General features: G+C 44.6%; 2 protein-coding genes across 10 annotated transcripts; both read left to right on the forward strand.

The window, feature by feature from the left end:
* Positions 1–62: 62 nt before the first annotated feature.
* On the forward strand, positions 63–1,582 carry LOC103719757 (the record flags this gene model as incomplete). Its single annotated transcript, XM_008809146.3, has 3 exons — positions 63–128; positions 604–797; positions 1,438–1,582. Coding segments are annotated over 3 exons (405 nt in total), but the record flags the coding sequence as incomplete, so codon positions are not given.
* A 6,620-nt stretch (positions 1,583–8,202) lies between these two features.
* LOC103719748 (E3 ubiquitin-protein ligase SIRP1-like) lies at positions 8,203–12,016 on the forward strand. 9 transcript variants are annotated; one of them, XR_003388020.2, is made up of 6 exons: positions 8,203–8,346; positions 8,958–10,232; positions 10,677–10,864; positions 10,951–11,153; positions 11,296–11,451; positions 11,546–12,016. XR_003388020.2 is itself a non-coding variant. In XM_026809489.2 (4 exons), exon 4 carries the CDS (start codon positions 9,147–9,149, stop codon positions 10,167–10,169), a length of 1,023 nt encoding a protein of 340 aa, XP_026665290.2. In that variant the 5' UTR covers positions 8,218–8,346; positions 8,518–8,635; positions 8,709–8,779; positions 8,958–9,146; the 3' UTR covers positions 10,170–10,552. The 9 variants fall into 9 exon arrangements, 4 of the variants coding, with proteins under 4 accessions (XP_026665290.2, XP_008807358.2, XP_026665292.2 ...); XR_003388022.2 differs by having other exon boundaries at positions 10,691–10,864; XR_005514336.1 differs by having other exon boundaries at positions 10,677–11,153.
* Positions 12,017–20,753: the final 8,737 nt, after the last annotated feature.

Genomic DNA, 20,753 nt, shown 5'->3' on the forward strand with positions numbered 1-20,753 from the left:
CTCACTCTCTCTGAGTTCGGTTCGGTTTGTAATGCCTGGTCTTTACGTACCTACCATCGCGGATTCGATCGTCTCTTCGGGATTACGATAGACTCCAAGCTCTCGCGGTTATCCTCGTCTACATCCAAGCGAGCAGCTCCTCCTGCATCCCAACAGTCTCTAGGGTTTTTTTTTTTTTTTCTTGATGGGAGTCTCTAGGGTTTATTCGATCCATTGCTCCTTTCTATTTCTAAATCAATTTTTATTATGCTCTTATTTGGCTGGATTCAGTCGCTTTTCTAACTACACCCGAAATTAGGGTTATTTCAAGAATCTAATTCTATCTAAATGAGTTTATTCGCGATTTCTATCATTTCTTTGTATAGGATTTGAATTCTACGGAGGCGAGTTTCAGCTACTCAAAATTTGTATTTATTTTTGGTTAGTTTTCATGAATTAGTTCTTGTTTTCTTTTATCACTCTTCAGTATGGATGCAAAATTGGTCTTTGATAACTGATTTGTTTCTGTCTTTCATATCGTTACAGTGAAAATTGAACTGTTTTAAGTGGACATCAGCTCAATCTGCTGAAGTTATTTATCTACTTTCTTTTGTGGCATTTTAGATTGGGTGCGCTCTGGTTGGATCTCTTGGGGCATTATATAATGGTGTGCTGATGATTAATCTGGCGGTGGCGTTCTTTGCACTGGTGGCGATGGACAGCAGCAGCCAGAGCCTTGGGCCGACCTACGCCGTACTTCTCTTCTTTGCAATTTTGCTGGATATTGCGTGGTTCATACTTTTCTCGCACACATTACGGTATGCCACTCAAGTATCCACAGCCAAAGCCTTGTTATGGATGAGTAGTGTCTCCTCAAGTAGACCAATGAATGTAGTTACGAGCATATCAGAAGATCTTCAGGCCTATCTCTGTGCATACATATTTTTGACCTATTTCTTTAGTAAGGTGTCTGAGAAAGATTTCATTAGCTTTTGAACTGAATTCAAATAAAGAAGTGAAAGAAGGTAGAAAAATAGTGTGAAGATTTTTTTTCCAATTCCTTTGGGCTGTAGTATACATAAAAATGATATATATCACATAATAGTTAAAAAAACATATGCATATTAACATGTTCACAAATTGTAAATTGTCAGATGTGATAAATTGCCGATCCAGAGAGCAGTTAAATTCAACCAACACTAGGTCTTACCTGAGCATTTTCCCAACCTGAAGCAATGCTGTAGCTGAACTTAAGTATTATTATAAAAAGTTCTCTTCCGAAAAATAGACTACAATTGGTATGTAAGGCATTGGACATCTAAGCCTCTAGAAACTTATCTGAATTGGAGCATGATAAACTTGTCGTATTTTTAAGATGCTAGAAGCTGATATCTGTTCACTGTCAAGTAATATGTTAACTTGGACTCTTTCTCCTCAATTTTATGGTTGTTTGTACAGGAATATTATTCCTGATGAGAAATATGAGCCACTCTTTGCATTCTCGCTCAGACTTGCTTTGTCAATGGAAATTATTGGCTTTTCAGTGACGTTTTTTTCCTCAATCTTATGGATTCAGATAAGAATAAGACATCTGCTGTCTTAAATTATTGGATGACATAAGATTATGAGACCCTTCTTGAACTATTTTAAGCATGAGTATGTATTTGAGGTACAAGGGTATTTGGCGTAGATTCATGAAAATTTTCATACAAAAGAATAGAATGCTTTTATATAGTAGCAATAGTAAAGAAGATATGAGAGATGGTAGGAGTTTGAGAGCTGAGAGGAATTCGGGAGTTAGTGGGAGTAATCCAGCTTGAGGAGTAACTAGGAAGAACTGGGAGGTTTAATAGGAGCTTTTAATAGGAGAAGTTGTGGTGAATCTTGCATCTGATGATTGCAATTGCTTTAGGGAAAGGTGACAACTACTGCTGCCATCATAGGAGGAGAAAGAAGGGGAAGGAAAAAGAACTGACTTGTGAAATTTCTCATTTTTTTTTTTGATTTTTTCTTGTATTTTATTTGTTTTTCATCCTCACTTGTTGTAGTATTCCCTGCGATGCTACGCGGGCTTTTGTCCGCTCATCAAGTGCCTAGTGCTTTCTGAATTATTGAAATTGGGTAAGTTGGGCCGAATATCATGAAGTCTTCTGAAAGATTCATGTACCTCTGCATATGGGGTTTGTGGGGACCAAATTTTCTATGTTTCTTTTCTTTTTGTTTTTATGCTAGCCTCTTTAATAAAGGGCTAGACAAACTTTTTTAGTTACAATTGAAGCCCTTGGTTGTTTAATTTGGAGAAGAGAATTGTTTTCTTTGTCCCTAAGTTCTTGTTTACTTGAGGTATCTGGGGCAGTAGAATTTATTTATTTGTTCTATCTTAGGCTTTTAGTCCGTGTTTTTTTATCTACTATTGTCCATCTTTTGTGTCTGATGAGAAATTTAACCAAAAAAAAAGAGATAGATATCATATAAAACCAATAAAGCCCCCTCAAATCTCTGAATAAAGATTAAATTCCTATTTCTCTGCTGGAAAACCCTATTTTTCCCCAAATTTTTTGGCCTTGCCACATTCTTGTAGGCCCAAGGCTAGGCCCTTGGGAAAACTTTTTATATTACATTACTACTATCCATGCACATTCAATTCTTTTGAGAATAATAATATCAATTTGTTTTTTGTAAACTACGATTACCAGTAGCTGAAGGATTTGTAGCTTAACTAATGCTTCACCATACAAACCTCAATGTTGTCTTTTACTCCTTCGATTTTCATTCTGACTTTCTGAGGTTTCTGCAGAAGCATGCCTGTCTTAACTAAAGTCCCTGTTTATTCTTTTAGCTAATGAAACTTTAGTCTGCCAGTTGGTAAATGGTTCTGGGTGTGAACCTGGAAGGTGGCATTCCCACAGTTTTTCTAAAATTTCTAAAATCCAGGACAAAGGCTAGGTTTCCAGGTGGGATGCATAAACATTTCATTAGGCACCTAGTCTGTCATTTTTATGGGACTCTCATTAGGTTATGTAAGCTGTAGATATGAAGAAGCATTTTTCCTGCCAAACTGGATGTTGTCGCCAGACAACTTTCTTCTTATGTTCTAGTCATTCTAATTGTTAAATGTTATGCTGTTGCAGATGGATGATATGCTAAGAAGGTCCCTACATCATTGATTTGTAGAGCAGTGGAGGATGGAATTTTGTTCAATGTCCGGCCCATCTTTTCCTTCTCCATATTTTTGAATGCACCCTTGCCCTGAGGGGTATCCGGTATCCCAATAGAAAGAAAATTACAGCTTCTGCTTACCATCACAAGCTGCATGCGTGATGATAATGCTATTCGCCGAATCCCTTGGCCTCTTCTAGCAAGTTAGCTATCGTCCTTACAGCTCTGAAGCTCTCCAGTATGTTGTGCAAGGACACTGGTCAATCTCTCTCCCTCTGGCGAGGACACTGGTTAATCTCCGTGTTAACCTGTGCATGATGAGTATACATGGTAGCCGACATTTATATCTCCAGCTGCTGATGAATTATTTTCTGACGGTATTGGAAAGTGAAGAATTTTTTAATCAACTTGGATTTTGGTAATGATCTGTACAGATTTACTGCTGAAATTTTATAAAGAAAATTCATCATACTGCTGCAAAGTATGATCAATATATTTTCCAGCAGGTGAGAGTGAATAGCAGCATACGTGGAAACTTCTATATAAGCATTTGAATTGTGGGTGAAAGCCGAGCACAGATTTCAATGTTTGCGATCCACTGTCTACGTATGATGTAGATGCACAAACTTGGGAGTGGTGGAGTAAATTTCTGTTGCAATATTATAAAAAGCGAACAGGCTCCAATTGTTTTTTCTGAAGTCTAATTCCAAAATTTTGTTGCTTGATTTGCTTACTGTTCTCTCTGAAATACCTCTCAAATTCATATAGTACATCAGCTCGGGGTCATAACCCATGCAGTGCTCATATTTATCTTGATTAAGTTACAGGATTTTTCCAGGTACAGAATCTGGATTCGTGTCTCCAACCAAACAATCCAGGTATTTTCTCTTCTCCTACATGTAGGTTTTCGATCCTAATATATATATTTTTTTTAAAAAAAATCGTCAAGTGCAATGCAGAGATGTGAATGAACTGGCTTACTTGACTAAATGGGTTGCTTAGGCTGAAACACTCATCAAAAACTTACTAACAAGAGAATCCTTATAATCTGAGGCAAAATTTTTGGGCTAACAGTCTGCTGATTGTTTCTTTGTGAAGGTCTCACGTGGAACATCCTGCCTCACGAGGTTCCTCTCCTCCATCGCCATCTGAGATGATCCTGATTCTCGTGAACCTAGTTGTCGTCGTTGTTGATGCGTACTTATTTTGAAATTTCATACGGTAGGTGATGAAGTCATCTGTATTCTTTTTGTTTTTTTTTTGGTAACTTGAAGTCATCTCGGCCCACACTCTTTGTCCCCATCTGTTATGTGTCGATATGAGATGTTTTTTATATATATTTTTTGTTTTAATAAAAAGTACACCAGATGCTGTATGAGAGAGAAACAAGAAAAATGATGTATTGAATGAAGTTGTAACCATCCAATAATCCATGCTTGACGCTTGCCAAGCACAAGGAGGCATTACTGCCACCTGCCGAGCAGGTGTGGACATGCTACGCTAGTGGCATCCAGCAACCAGAACAATAGTGTATTGAAGAACCTCTTTTAATAGCTTAAATTCTTTTATCAAAAAGGAGAAAAAGGACCATGAAATTTTTGGTGCAACTTTTTTAAGACATGTTAGGATGATTGGGCTGAAAATTTTATTGGATTTTTAGATTGGTTTAGAATAATTAGCAACATCATAGAATTAGAGGTTGAGCTAGGTCTGTATTCATAAGTATTCATAAATAGTTTCAGAGTCCAGATTTTTTTTTTTTTATGAGATTTTGGACGGTCCACTCCAAAGTTATATCTAAGAATTTTGAGTTCTTAGAAAATATATTTAGTCCAGTATGTAATCTTATAATTTTGCTGGTCGCACTAGCCCAATCTATAAATTCTAGCTCAATCATCCAAATAGGTCTTAGTCTAGGATTATCGTATTACACACCTAGAGCTCAAAAAAAAAAATGATGGAGATACGGTATCATTGGTTTGAGATCATATATTTGGCTACCGGATAAAATTAAGTTTGTTCCTTGAAGCCATTTAATGAACATGTATACTTGGATTAGGCTATGTATGATGATGCTAGTACTATTGCAACAAAGGCCACTAAATTTTTTGGTCGGTAATAATTTTCTGTGAGATTGGCAGTATTAGTGATAATTAATAATCTTTAGTTAAAAGAGCAAGGTAGGAAATCTTCGTACGCAAGTGTACGCGAGCCAAGACTGAAATAGGCCTTATAGGAACTCATCAGAGAGACGAAGACATTCTAAGCCTATCATGATCCGAGATATTTCTTTCTTTCATTATTAAATGACTATTTCCTTTATCTTTACAACTTCGGTCGATAGGACTTAGGTGCCATCATTTTCTATGAAAGGGAAGGCTTCTGTGTATTGGAACTTAGTGCACAATCTTTGGTGGATGTGAGTCGGCCAAATTCCATATCCATATGCATCACAAGTTTGTCAATATGTTAACTGTTTTCAAAATTTGAAGTTTTAATAAACATTCAACGATTTACATCTTAATTAGATAATCGTTGAGGACAGAGGTATACTAAACACAGCTAAACTTAGGAATTCAGGACTCTGATTTGACCCAAAAGTAGGAATGGATTGGAGCAGGATATTTTAACCACCGCCTTGTTCTTTAAATATTTCTTCATAAAAAGTTGTAGTTCCATGGTCTGATTTAGGAGTGGCAGTTTACAAATTGGGTCTAATAAATGGATTAGATTTAGTGTTCTAAACCATTCAGTCCATTTTGACTCATTTAGGACTCATTTGGTATGGGAAAGAGAAGGGGGAGAAAATATAGTCAACAAGAAAATTAAGAAATACTTTATGCTTGGTTGGAATTCTCGAAAGAGAGAGAGAGAAAAGTTGCTTTCTTATGACTTGAGCTTTTAGATAATATGGGATAATGTCTTTTTCTTTATTAATGGCATAATATTTATTTCACACAATTTTTTTAGAAAAATATATTCTCAACCAAACATATGCCATTTTGAAATATGCTAGCTCCTCATATTCAACTAAACATACAAAAATCACTTTCTTAGGTACTATACATCTATATATCAACTTTTTAGAAAAAAATATTTCAGTAAGAAAAAATTGTTCTGACGAACCAAATAAGTTCTTAACAATGGCTTAGGTTATAGCTTGATCCTTTTTAAATTTGTTTACATTTAAGGTATGTTAAATACATTTAAAATCCATTTGACTCCTTTAAAGCTTGTTTAATCTATTTAATATTATTCAATTTATTTATTAAATAAATTATGTGAGTCTGTCTAATATATTAATAAACAAGTTTGATTCTCTTCGTGTCTTGATTGCCACTCCTAATTTGATTGACCCTAGCTTACTGAGTATTCCACCAAATGGAAGGGTGGTGATACGGTACTTGGTCCATTCGGAAACATCCCAAGCATTTCTTGCCCGCTCCATGCTTTTGTTAAGAACATTGTATCGAGCCAAGCCCACATTTCAACAGTCATAATCGAAGACCATCCATATTGAGCACCTACTATGCCTCAATTCTTCTATAGCATCCTTAGTTGAGACTTGGAGCATATAAATGTACCATATTATCCTTGTTTTTTCTCTCTTTTTTTGCTTAAAGTGGATGCTTTATACAGTGCATGTATGGATACATCCAATAAAATCAAAATACAACAACTCGCGGAATGCTAGTGTCAGCTTCTACTCTTCTGACCAAAAGGTGTACCCCGAATGATGGGCTGCATAGGCAGCCACTTAATCGGCCGCCCCATTAGCTATTATATTATATTATTATCCTTGTTTGAGAAAATAAAATAGCGTTTTGTTGCAAAATAAGGCATGGGAGAGAGGGATATGTCTTACTCCATTAAAGAGACGGCCCTGTTTCGGTGGAATAAATGTATTTTGATGTGTGGTTGAGAAATAAGTGCATAAAATAAATGGAGAGCTGCACATAATGCGTATTGAACTTCGCAATGGTTTAGATTTTATTACAAATACAAAATTTCTCTTTCGTTTTCTTGGAACAGGAGCAAGTCTATTTTATAGTATTCGTTTCTACCATAATTTTTGTAGAATAGACTAAAGCTATGTGAGAGATATAAACGTCAATTTTTTGATCTTCGGCAAGAATTTGGGGATATTCTCCTACCTTTAGGGATATCCTGCACTTATTTTGCAACCAAACACCATCTAAAAGTTCAAAAGAAGTGGATTTGCTCGAATACATCCCATTTTTTGAACATAATATTTCAATTTTCGGTCCACTAAGCCAAGCTAGTGCATACCAGTTTGAAGAACCCATGCTGCAATATAATTAATATATATATATATATCACAATTATACTTAAAATTTATTATATATAAATTAGCTATGTTTCTCTATAAAAATAAAGAATAGTCAAGCTTGAGTTTAATTAGGAAACTACAAGGACGCCAGCTTGTCATGATGCCGATGGCCATGCATGATAGTTTATTAGACTTTCATAATTTTAATGCCATTTTTTAAATTTCAGTAATTTGCATAAATTTGGAGAACTTGAAATTTACGCAAGTTTTACTAATAGGGTCGGCAATCTCAACTTTATATTATGATATGGTAATATGGTCGACAATCCAAATCTTGTCATGCTGCGGTGTCAACATAGAAATCCAAACCATCAGTTTACTATAAAAGATTCCATCACACCAAAGTCCTAATTTAGCCTTATCTCAATAGTTTTTTTATTAAAAAATTATAAAGAATGATCCGAATCCTGTCAATTACACTATATCCTTCCATGTGGATTGGACTGGTAGCATTAAAAGAAGAATTTACACCTCTAAAGCTGCAAATTTTTTAACAAAATGTGGACATTTTAGTAATATAGGATCTTGGTCCCAAAATACCTATCCATGGCCATGATTAAATTTACTGTGAGACTTGGTGGGCCTCCCCTGTTCTGTTTTCAGAGATGCAGAACCCTTACCACCAAACCCTTGTTTTGAAATAAAAAAAGAAATTATTAACGTTGGTAACGCGGAATTAATACTAATTAATACAGACACAACTTTTTATGGGAAACGATTAAAAAAAGGCTAAAAAAATCAACTCCGGGGAGCAAAGGGAAGGAGATAGGAATTGTTTGGCCTCCCATATTTCCCCTTGCCCAGAAACCCCAAGAGAAGCGAATCCAGATCAAAGCAAGCCTAAAAATCTTTCCAAGGTAGCACCTTTTTCTCCTCTTGCTTAAGATTTTGGGCGAATCTTATGGTTTTCTTCTGCCTCTTTTATTTCAGTTCCGTTTTCAAATTTTGCTTTTGTTTGTTAGCTTATTGGATCGAGAAGATAGATTTTTTTTTTTTTTCTTTTGTCTTTCTGTTTTTTGTGCTTCTAGATTCTTCTATTCCAAGCTTATTTTATCTTGGGATTCTTCGGAAGCTTGAGGAATTTGCTCCTGTCTTCTTCCGCAAGAGAAAAGCCCTCTTTTTGGGGCCGTTTCAGATCTTCTCCTGGTAAATTCTTGGGATTTTGTTCGACCCTGAGCTTTCATTTGAAGTGAAACATGATTCCTTGGTCCGTTTTCAGGGCTTCTTTTTTCTCGTGTTAATTTCTTGTGCATGAAAGAAAGGAATCTCCTTGCCTATAATTTCTATCAGGTTCTCTTCTTTTCCCTTATGATCTGTGTCCAAACTTTGGACTTGTTAATTTATGTAGAAAGATAAATACTTAAACATCTATTTCTGCTGGATTGCAAACACTGAGATTTTTTTTCTAAAAAAAAATTCTTCTTGCTGTGACCAGTCTGAGATATGTTTTTTTTCTCTCTCCCTGTAGATTATCAGTTATGACAGGGGGATGAAGGGATAGATGTTTTTTAGCTGAAAGATTTCTGTCTGCTGGGCTGAGATTTGCATAGATCTGGTTTATCTAAAGTGCGCTTTCTTCCAATATAAATTGTTGGATTCTTTGCATTGTCTTAGTAGTGGAAGTTGGAAGAGGGGGGTGGATTGGGAAAATAGTAAGATGGGTGAAGCTCTTGCTGGTAGATACTGGTGCTATGTCTGTTCAGAGGTAGTCCATCCAGTCATGGAAGTGGAGCCTAAGTGCCCCCTTTGTGATAGTGGATTTGTGGAAGAGATGGATGGCAGAGGGGACATAGACACTGCTTCTGATCTTGGATCTGATCGGTCCCTCTCTCTATGGGCTCCGCTCTTGCTTGGAATGATGGGACGTCCCTCACGGCGGTCACGATTCCGAAGGGAAGAGGAAGATGATGACTCGGATCATGAGCTTGAAGATTTCCTACGAAGGAGGCGGCGGAACTCCGCCATACGTCAGCTGCTTCAAAGCCTCCGGGATGATATTAGGTCAGAGTCTGACAACCCCGAGATTGAAAGGGGGAGGGAGAGGGAAAGGGAAGGAGAAAGAGAAAGGATGATTGTCATCAGTTCTTTTAACCAAGCCATAATTCTCCAAGGAACCTTCGATTCTGACCAAGATTCCGGCAACACTGGTGTCGGTGCCTCGTTGGGGGACTACTTTGTGGGGCCTGGTTTAGATCTATTGTTGCAGCAGTTGGCGGAGAATGACCCAGACAGATATGGCACACCACCAGCTCAGAAAGAGGCAGTGAATGCTTTGCCTACCGTAAAAATTGAGGAAAGCATGAATTGTTCAGTCTGTTTGGAGGATGTCACTATTGGAGCAGAGACTAAGGAGATGCCCTGCAAACACAGGTTCCATAGTGGGTGTCTATTGCCATGGCTGGAGCTCCATAGTTCATGCCCTGTGTGCAGGTTTCAGCTGCCTTCTGATGAATCAAAGGTTTCAAATGGCTCTAGCAATGGCGATAATAGGGTGGAAGGCAGTGGTGAGGATGGTAGTGATGGGGATGGTAGGGGAAATGGTAATAGATTCTGGCTTCCTGTCCCTTGGCCTTTTAATGGACTGTTCTCGTTGTCAGGGTCTGAGAATGGTGGCAATTCTTCCTCAAATTCACCATCATCATCGGCTTCTGGAAGTGACTCCCATGCTGAGGAGAACTGAACCTGTTTACTTAACGGCTTGAGAGTAGTGGAGGACATGCGAGCAGATTCTGGGTTCCATCTGGTGGGTGTTTTATAGTCTGTTGTCGTTGTCAATACCGCGAAGTGGTTAAGTTCATCCTCGACTATATCCACATCTGGAAATAACTTCCATGTAGATAGAGAACCAAAGATGTTTCTTTGGTGGTTATCTTCTTTACTTTCATGCTATCATTCTGTACATAACCTTTTGTTAACTGAACTGGGACGAGTTCCTTCTCTCTAGTTTTTCTCCAAAGCTTCCTGCCTTTGTGTTTGAAGGATGATATCTATTGTAATGCTCCGTTGTCTTTTAATTTTAAATAAGTTGAACAAATATAATAAGAGAGACATAAGTTTGGGTCAGGAAGTCAGAGTTTTCTCTGAAGGATTATGCGTTTTATTTGATTTTCTTGTTTGTGCTTCTGAAACAGTTATTACTGGAAATTCTAGTTACAGAGATGATATTCATGTAATTGGTTGCTTTCAGAATTGTTTTTGCAGCTCAAATTCATGGCTAATTGTTGAAATATGGATCATGACCTCTAAGTCCCAAGGGCTGTCATCAACACTGAAGAGCTGTTTATGTCAATATCAAAAACATTTTTCAACATCTTGAGGAACAAATGTTCGAAGAAAGTTTATGATAAGTTATCTCCCCATGGATCTCATATCAAGGTATGATGAGTTATCATTTATCAATTTTTGATCTTTTATTTTGCCAATTTGATATTAATGGAGGACTAAACCTGAGCATCTGCTAGAGGATGGTGTGGGCTTGTTATTCAAAATTGTGGGCAGGCGAGCAGGGGTGGACTCCCACCTGCACTATAATTACGCAGGTCCAGATGGTTGGGGATGCATCGTCTAAGAATCGAGAACCTCTGGTTACCGCACTGGGGCAATCCAAATTCTCTGTCACAACTCAATTGGCTGCAGAGTAAGGGTGAATTGCAAGTATTTCGAGGTATATAACTGGATTGTATGGATAGTATTGATTCTATTCACATCTGTAACCTTATTTTGGCTTAAGGGTTGAAATATAGAGTGATAACCGCCATTGCTAGCTGCGATAGGCTGATCTGAACTTCCTTCTCATGGACATGCAGGATTCAATGGTGTTGGAAAGGGTTTTCCAAATATATTGGGAGGATCTGAATTTGTTTAGGGTATGGAGGCTGGGTGACTTGGGCAAACAGCTAAACAAAACTTGGTGTGTGAACAGCAGAAGCCTTATGTTATAATGAAATAACATTTACCACCTGGTGGCATGCCAGTGCCTGATTATTGATGAAGATGTATCAGTTCAGCCAATCTTTGCTGTTTAATGATCTTTACATATTGCATCATTCTTTGCAGGATTACTCTGGCCTCAGATGCTGAGAAAAATTATTGCTGGTTATTTATATAGCACAAAGCATTGGATATGAATACCTTGTTTCAGGTGATCGAGGATTTTCAGTCTATCTGCAATAATTTTGCCACCAGGTGGTACTGCTAGTGCTTGATTATGGTTCAGTCAACATGGAGGATCCACCTCAGGTTTGATCTTCGGGAGTTCTCAGTGAATTCCTTCCATTTCCTTAATCAAACACTTGTACATGGATGAGATCTTGCTTCACAGAAGGCAGGCATTATGTTGGCTTTCAAGGTGAAAGCAGCCTCCACATTCTTTTTTTTTGAATAACACCCTGAAGGAATATAGACCTTTATTATGTACGTGTCAGCTAAGTGAACTCACAATTATATTAGCAAAAACAGCCACTATATTTAAAATCCCTATTTTATGATTACCAAAAACTTATTGGATTGTAGGCATTTCAAGGTGTTTATTTGATTGCCATCCACATTATACAATGAATTTATTTTACATCTTCTCTATTCATTATAACAGAATAATACATTTTAATGCAGATCCCATAACTATCCTGGAGAAGGAAATAAAGGTCCATGATCTGGAAAAAAGAAATTGCTACTAGATTATTAAACGAAAGCGCTTAGGAAATATAAATTTATAATTAATCTGAAAAAATCCCTCCCCCCTCCTCCTCCAATGGGTATGGTATGTAGTAAAAATTTTTGGTATATACATCACATATATAAATATAAACAGCCACCAGGTTTAGCCTATAATTTTCAAGGGATTTTAAATTCAAATTAAGCAAGATATTTTTAATATTATCCAATTGTAATTGAAGGTAATTCACATCATCAGCCTTTGCGAATCCAGTTTACTTGAAAGCTAATCCTAACCCAACTTAACATTCTTTCAATTGGGTCAGTTTGGTGTTCGGTTGATCAAGGTTGAGTATTGTTGCTGGAAATTGGACCCGGGGGCCGCCGCGAAACCAGGGGAGGAGGAGCTCCGCCGCAGGGACGGTGGTCGGCGGTGCGCCGGCCGACTGCGTCCTCCGTGGGGATGAGAGAGCGGAGAGGAGAGTGCGTCCTGTCCTGTCCTGCAAAAAAGCCGGTGGCCGGGCTTTCCGGCGCCGGCCCTCCGATGCTTAAGTCAGAGGGGGCGAGTATGTGGGGAGAGCAAAGGAGAGATATGTGGAGAAAATAAAGAGAATATTGTGTTCAATTGTGTCTGTGCTGTTTCCTTCTTCTGCCCCGGTCCGAGTCCGGGGTCCTCCTCACTTCTTTCCCCCGGGTTCCCTTTTATAGAGGGATATTGTGTTACCTGGGAGGTGACAGGGGAATTTGTCCTCTTTTGTAATAATTGGGCACGATTTGGCCCATAAATGGCGTTGTGGAGAATAAGGCCGAATCAGACCGGAACCAGGGAGTTGTCACGGTCGATCGGACCTGTTGGAGTGGTTGAACCGCCGGCCGTGGTGGGCCTGGGGTCCGTGGATGGTAAGTGCATTTATTACCGAGTGAACCGGCGGTCAGGGAGAGCCATTCGCTTTGATGGTTCAGTGATCCGGAGATCGCCTTGAGCCGTGTTCATTAAATGACTGAGTGCATCGGAGACTTGAGGGGGTCTCATGCATTAATGGCAGGTCGTGCCGAATACCTACGGAGATCTTATGCCTTGATGGCCCAAAGATGGTGGCAGGCGGCAAGTTGTAGTGGAGTCGCGTATATAGCCGCTAGACCTTTCGAAAAGGTTAGGTGGGGATGAGTATTGGTTAAGGCATCGGCTCGGCAGGGGTGCCGAGCCGAGCTGGTCGCCCAGAGGGGCGCCCTGTGGCGGGGTCACTTCTAGTACTTCTGGTCGGCGCCCTTCGGGCGGGCACCTTCTAGCCGAGCGCCTCTATTTGTTTCGGTTGGGCCTTTTCGGGTCGGCGCTCTCTAGCCGAGCACCCTTCTGGTTGGTGCCCTTTGGCCGAGCATCTTTCTGGTCGGCGCTCTTTGGCCGAGCGCCTTTCCGGTCGGCGCTCTTTGGCCGAGCATCTTTCTGGTCGGCGCTCTTTGGCCGAGCGCCTTTCCGGTCGGCGCTCTTTGGCCGAGCGCCTCCGTGGCGACATGACTTGGGGTTTTTCCCCCAACACTACCCCCGACTTCCGAGTTCCAGTTGGCTACCAGCTGGAGCGCGGGAAGTAGCTTTAGTTGGGTTATTACGGATTCCGAAAATTTTAATTTATTGCGCATTTTGAATTATCGGACGCTTCGAGGTGCCTTTAGTAGGCGGCGTCTCTTCTTTCCCGAAAAGCCTCATTATCGGGACACCTTTTGCGAAGCGTCCTCGCGTCGTGGGCTCATGATGGGGCCGCACGATCCGATGGGGCGCTTCGGCGTTCGAAGCGCTAGCCCTAATTAAACGCGTCGTTCTGTCTTTTGGACCGACACGTGTGGTTATCTCAACGGGATGCGGCTTTTCTTTTTACCGATCGGGGCCGTTGGGGAGGTTTATATAAACCCTCCTCTGGCCCTCTGTCCCCTTCTTATTGCCTTCTTCCTCCAGCTTTTCTTCTCCCAGCTTTTCACAGTCCGAAGTTCTTTTCTCCGGCGTCTTTCTCAGGTCCCCCTTTTTCTTTTTAATCTCTCTCTCTCGCAATGGGTTCTCTTCCCAGTGAAGTCGTGTCTACCATGAGCGTCCTGGAGGTCGAAATGACCGAAGAGTGGTTTTTCCCTCTTCACGGGTTCCGTTTGGAACCCGCCAGGCGTGGGGATCGGGTAACCGATTCTCCGGTAGGCCGGATTGGAGTGTACCTAGAGTCACTCTGGGCCGGTCTCCGATTTCCTCTTCACGGCTTCGTGAATGAGTTGCTGATGGTATGCCGGCTGGTTCCGGCGCAACTCGCTCCGAATGCCTGGAGGACAGTGATCGGTTTCCTGTCACTGTGCTTACTGCACGGGATTCCGACTTCTGTCAACGTTTTCCGGCGACTTTTTATCTTTAAGTCGAACCCGGGAGACGGAGAGTGGCTCTATATCGCCCTTCGGGCGGGTCGGTCACTTTTTCATGGTGCCCCCTCGTCCATTCATGACTGGAAGAAGAAATTCTTCTTCCTAGGTTCTGAACGGTCCTGGGGGTTTGACCCCAGGTGGGGGCCGGCCCAGCTCAGGTCCATCAACAAACCCCCCCAGCTTTCTCCATGTGAGCAGGGGATCATCGACACCATCCGCGGCCTCGGGGACGGCATTTTGCTGAACGGCCTCATATGTGAGGACGCTTTAGTGAACGTGGGCCTGAGCTCGGCACGTCCCCACGGTAAGGATAGTTTCAGTGTTTTTTTCGTTTTATTACTGTTCTAATGTTCTAATCCTGCTCGCCCTTGCAGATATCGCAAAGATGGTGACCAAGAGCGAGGTCCTCTACGCCCGTTTCCAAAAGAGGGCGGCCGAGCTCTCGGGCGAGCCCACCGAGCCGAGAAAGAAGCAAAAAGTCTCGGCAACCCCAGCGACCCCGGCGACAGCAGTGGCCGAGGCGGCCGTAGCCGTCCCCGAAGTGACCGAGGTCGCCTCCGAGGCTACTCCTGTTGCTGCCGAGGCCATTGAGGAGGTCCCGACTACTGAGCCAGCCGCTCCTGACACCGCCGGAGCCGAAGTAGTCGAGCTCGAGTCTTAGTGTAATTTTCGTTGTTTTGTAAAGTCGGGATGGCCCCCCATACTTGTTAGGGCCAAACCCGAATTTTTGTACTTAGCCTACGGGCCTTTTGAAATGAATATACTTTTTTGGAAACTCGTCTGCTGTAGTCCAAGTTTCTCTGCTCGGATCCATTTTAGGTTCTGAGGATATGGGCTCTAGGGCCTCAACTTAGTCCGCCACAGGGTTTGGGTTTAGGTTCGGCTTGCCGAGCTCTATCGCTCGGTCCTTCGACCAGTGGTATAGCGACGCTTATGCTTTTAAGGGGATTTGGGCTCGGAGAATTTTTCCGAGCCTAGTCCAGAATTCGACCAAGCCCTGGGGCGGTCGTTTCGAACTTTGAAGTTAGTGAACTTCGAGCCTCGCGTTGCCGGGGCGGACCGGATTCTTTTTCAACGAATGGGTCGAATGCTCGTCAGCTCGTGACGAGGATTCAACAGACTTGGTTTATACCAAGTTTGTTGGTATCGTGAGCGTTTTCACGCCGAGGCGATTAAAAATGCTTCTCTGCTCGGGGTCCGCTCTTTGAGGACGTCGGCAGAGATCCAAGAGTAGATAAGATAATGTAAACATTAAATAAATGGGTACCTTGTACCGTGTGCGTCCTTGCGCCGAGGCGACTGAAGACGCTCCTCTGCTCGGGGTCCGTTCTTTGGGGACGTCGGCAGAGAAATCCAAAAGCAGATAAGATAATGTAGAAACATTAAATAAATGGGTACCTTGTACCGTGTGCGTCCTTGTGCCGAGGCGACTGAAGACGCTCCTCTGCTCGGGGTCCGTTCTTTGGGGACGTCGGCAGAGAAATCCAAAAGCAGATAAGATAATGTAGAAACATTAAATAAATGGGTACCTTGTACCGTGTGCGTCCTTGCGCCGAGGCGACTGAAGACGCTCCTCTGCTCGGGGTCCGTTCTTTGGGGACGTCGGCAGAGAAATCCAAAAGCAGATAAGATAATGTAGAAACATTAAATAAATGGGTACCTTGTACCGTGTGCGTCCTTGCGCCGAGGCGACTGAAGACGCTCCTCTGCTCGGGGTCCGTTCTTTGGGGACGTCGGCAGAGAAATCCAAAAGCAGATAAGATAATGTAGAAACATTAAATAAATAGGTACCTTGTACCGTGTGCGTCCTTGCGCCGAGGCGACTGAAGACGCTCCTCTGCTCGGGGTCCGTTCTTTGGGGACGTCGGCAGAGATCCAGCTGTGGAGAACGAGCCGAGCTCGTTGGTTGAAGTCGGTGGAGAACGAGCCGAGCTCGTCTTGGTCAGTGAAGACCGCATCCCAACGTATCGGGGCATCCCGAAGAATCGGGGCATCTCGACGTCTCGAGGCATCCCGGCCGAGGTCGGGGTAGGAGAACGAGCCGAGCTCGTTGGCCGATGGAGCATGAGCCGAGCTCGTCGGTGGAAGTCGATGGAGAACGAGCCGAGCTCGTCTGGTCAGTGAGGACCGCAACTCATATCTCGACGTCTCGAGCTTCCCTATAACCGGGGCATCCCGACGTCTCGGGGCATCCTGACCGTGGTCAGGGTAGGAGAACGAGCCGAGCTCGTTGGCCGATGGAGCACGAGCCGAGCTCGTCGGTGGAAGTCGATGGAGAACGAGCCGAGCTCGTCTGGTCAGTGAGGACCGCAACTCATATCTCGACGTCTCGAGCTTCCCTATAACCGGGGCATCCCGACGTCTCGGGGCATCCTGACCGTGGTCAGGGTAGGAGAACGAGCCGAGCTCGTTGGCCGATGGAGCACGAGCCGAGCTCGTCGGTGGAAGTCGATGGAGAACGAGCCGAGCTCGTCTGGTCAGTGAGGACCGCAACTCATATCTCGACGTCTCGAGCTTCCCTATAACCGGGGCATCCCGACGTCTCGGGGCATCCTGACCGTGGTCAGGGTAGGAGAACGAGCCGAGCTCGTTGGCCGATGGAGCACGAGCCGAGCTCGTCGGTGGAAGTCGATGGAGAACGGGCCGAGCTCGTCTGGTCACTTAAGACCGCATCTCGACGTCTCGAGCCATCCCGACGGATCGGGGCATCCCGTTGTGACAGGGCATCCTGACCGTGGTCAGGGTAGGAGAACGAGCCGAGCTCGTTGGCCGATGGAGCACGAGCCGAGCTCGTCGGTGGAAGTCGATGGAGAACGAGCCGAGCTCGTCTGGTCACTTAAGACCGCATCTCGACGTCTCGAGCCATCCCGACGGATCGGGGCATCCCGTTGTGACAGGGCATCCTGACCGTGGTCAGGGTAGGAGAACGAGCCGAGCTCGTTGGCCGATGGAGAGCGCATCACGAACTCACGAACATCTTCAGGGAGTCCTCGTAAGTCCCCCATCATCCCGAGACATCGGGGCATCCCAACCGTGGTCAGGGGAGGAGAATAAACCTGGTACCATGAGATAACCAGGAGAATCGGTGAGCTTGAAATGAGTATGCAGACCATAAGTTTATATATGAAATGAAATTCGTAGAATGAAATTCAATAGTTGAATAATGAGGGACCCATTGGGGTTCTACTGGTGGTACGCGCGGAGATTTTCAGAGCTCCAGCTCCGCGGAATGGGAGTCCCATCTAGAGACTCCAATTTATAAGCTCCGGGTCGGCGGACGCGCGTGACTCGGTATGGTCCTTCCCAATTCGGGGCCAGCTTCCCTTGCTCAGTTGGTCGGGAGGCTTCAGCTCTTCTGAGGACGAGGTCCCCTGGTCTGAAAGATCTGACTTTGACCCTGGCGTTGTAGTACTGAGCTGTCTTTTGCTGGTACCTCGCCATACGAACTCGGGCGGCCTTCCTTGTTTCCTCGACTAGGTCAAGGTTGCTTCTGAGCTGCAAAGAGTTGGAGCTGGCGTCGTGATGCTCGACTCTTGGAGAAGGAAGCCCAATCTCCAGTGGGATGACAGCCTCCGTCCCATATGTCAGGTTGAAGGGAGTCTCGCCGGTGGGGACGCGGAACGTCGTCCGGTAAGCCCACAGGACATTGTATAGGTCTTCGACCCATTGTCCTTTGGATTTGTCGAGCCTGACTTTGAGACCCTGCAAAATAGTACGGTTTGTTACCTCGGTTTCTCCGTTTGTCTGCGGGTGCGCGACCGAGGTGAAGCGGTGGTCGATGCCAAGCTCGGAGCGGAATTCTCTGAAGTGAATGTTGTCAAACTGGCGACCGTTGTCAGAGATGAGGATGCGGGGAAGCCCGAATCTGCAGATTATGGACTTCCAGACGAAATCCCGCATCTTCTGCTCGGTGATCCGGGCGAGGGGCTCGGCTTCCACCCACTTTGTGAAATAGTCGATGGAGACGACCAGGAACTTCCTTTGCCCGGTGGCCAGTGGAAATGGCCCTAGAATGTCAATTCTCCACTGGGCAAAAGGCCAAGGGGAACTGATTGAAGTCAAGGGAGCCGAAGGTCGGCGTTGAACATTGGCGTTCCTCTGGCACCGGTCACATCTTTGGACGAAGTCCATAGCGTCCTTCTGGAGCGTCGGCCAATAATATCCTTGGCGTAAAATTTTGTGGGCCAATGCTCGCCCTCCCAGATGATTTCCACAAATTCCTTCATGGACTTCGCGCATGGCGTAATCAGCCTCCGTTGGGCGGAGGCATCTGAGGAGGGGAGATGTGAAAGATCTTCGATAGAGCCTTCCCTCATACAATATGTACCGGGTGGCGGAGCGCTTGATTCGGCGAGCCTCTCGTTCATCAGTGGGGAGGACTTCATCTTGCAGATAGCTGATGAGTTCGTCCATCCAGCTCGGCTCGAACTCAGTGCAGAGGGTCTGCTCGGGCTCGTCTGTACTGGGCTTTTGGAGATACTCCAGTACTGCCTCCTTGGAGAACTCGCTCATGCGAGAGGACGCCAGCTTTGACAGCTGGTCGGCCCTGAGATTCTCCGACCTGGCAATATGTTGAATGTGAAAAGAGTCCAGGGTCAAGGCGAGATCCCGTATCTTCTGAAGATACTTTTGCATGGTCGGGTCTCTGGCTTCGAAGTCGCCCATGATTTGGTTGACGACGAGCTGAGAGTCACTGAAGGCCTTCAAGTCCTTCACTCCTAGCTCTTTGGCTAGCTTGAGCCCGGCGACGAGCGCCTCGTATTCCGCCATGTTATTGGAAGCAGGAAACTCGAAGCGCAAGGCTTGCTCGGCGACCACCCCCTCTGGGCTGGTGAGGATGAGCCCTGCTCCGCTACCCCCCGAGTTTGAAGAGCCATCGACATGCAGAGTCCATGTCAAACTCGGGGTCTGCTCCGTGGGTGGCTCAGGTTCGGGCTCGACCTCATTCGGTATGGTGCACTCGACTATAAAGTCTGCGAGCGCTTGTGCTTTAATCGCCGGTCTGGGTCGGTACTCGAGGTCGAACTCCCCGAGCTCGATGGCCCATTTGATGATCCGACCCGCACGGTCTGATCTCTGCAGGATCTGCTTGACCGGCTGGTCGGTCAGTACGACCACTGTGTGGGCTTGGAAGTAGGGTCGGAGCCTCCGAGCTGAGACGACCAGAGCATAGACAGTCTTCTCCAGCTTGGAGTATCGGGTCTCGGCGTCCCTCAAGACCCGGCTGGTGTAATATACTGGCTTTTGGAGCTTACCCTCTTCTCGGACCAGGACCGAGCTTACTGCTACAGGGGAGACAGCTAGATACAGGTAGAGGAGTTCACCCTGTTGAGGCTTTGTGAGGAGGGGAGGGGAAGCCAGGAGATGCTTGAGCTCTTTGAAGGATTGCTGGCACTCGTCTGACCACAAAAAATTCTTCGGCTTCTTGAGGGCTGCAAAGAATGGAAGGCAGCGCTCGGCCGAGCGGGAGATGAATCTCCCGAGGGCTGCCACTCGGCCCGTGAGCCGTTGTACCTCCTTGACCGTCCTGAGAGATGTCATCTCTTGAAGGGCTCGGATCTTTTCAGGATTGGCCTCGATTCCTCGTTGCGTAATGATGAAGCCGAGGAATTTGCCGGAGGTGACTCCGAATGCACATTTGGCTGGATTGAGCTTCATCTGGTACTTTCGGAGTGTAGAGAATGCTTCATCAAGGTCGGCCACATGATCTTGTGCCAGCTTGCTTTTCACCAGCATGTCATCTACGTAGACCTCCATGTTTCGGCCTATTTGGTCTTTGAAGATCCGGCTGACCAGCCTTTGATAGGTTGCCCCGGCATTTTTTAAGCCGAATGGCATCACTTTGTAGCAGTAGGTTCCCCCGTCGGTGATGAAAGCTGTCTTTTCCTCGTCTTCTGGCGCCATGCGGATCTGGTTGTATCCGGAAAAGGCGTCCATGAATGCCAGCAGCTCGTGACCCGAGATGGAGTCCACGAGCTGTCGATGCTGGGGAGTGGAAAGCTGTCCTTTGGGCAGGCTTTATTCAGGTCGGTGTAGTCCACGCACATACGCCACTTTCCGCTGGCTTTCTTGACGAGGACCACATTGGCGAGCCACTCCGGGTAGGATATCTCCCGGATGAAGCCAGCTTCAAGGAGCTTGCTGACCTCCTCAGCTGCTGCTCGCTGTCGTTCAGGGGCGGCGCCTCGCTTCTTTTGTCGCACGGGCTTGCTGG

Source organism: Phoenix dactylifera, chromosome 12, assembly GCF_009389715.1.
Source record: "Phoenix dactylifera cultivar Barhee BC4 chromosome 12, palm_55x_up_171113_PBpolish2nd_filt_p, whole genome shotgun sequence".
Taxonomy (NCBI): domain Eukaryota; kingdom Viridiplantae; phylum Streptophyta; class Magnoliopsida; order Arecales; family Arecaceae; genus Phoenix; species Phoenix dactylifera.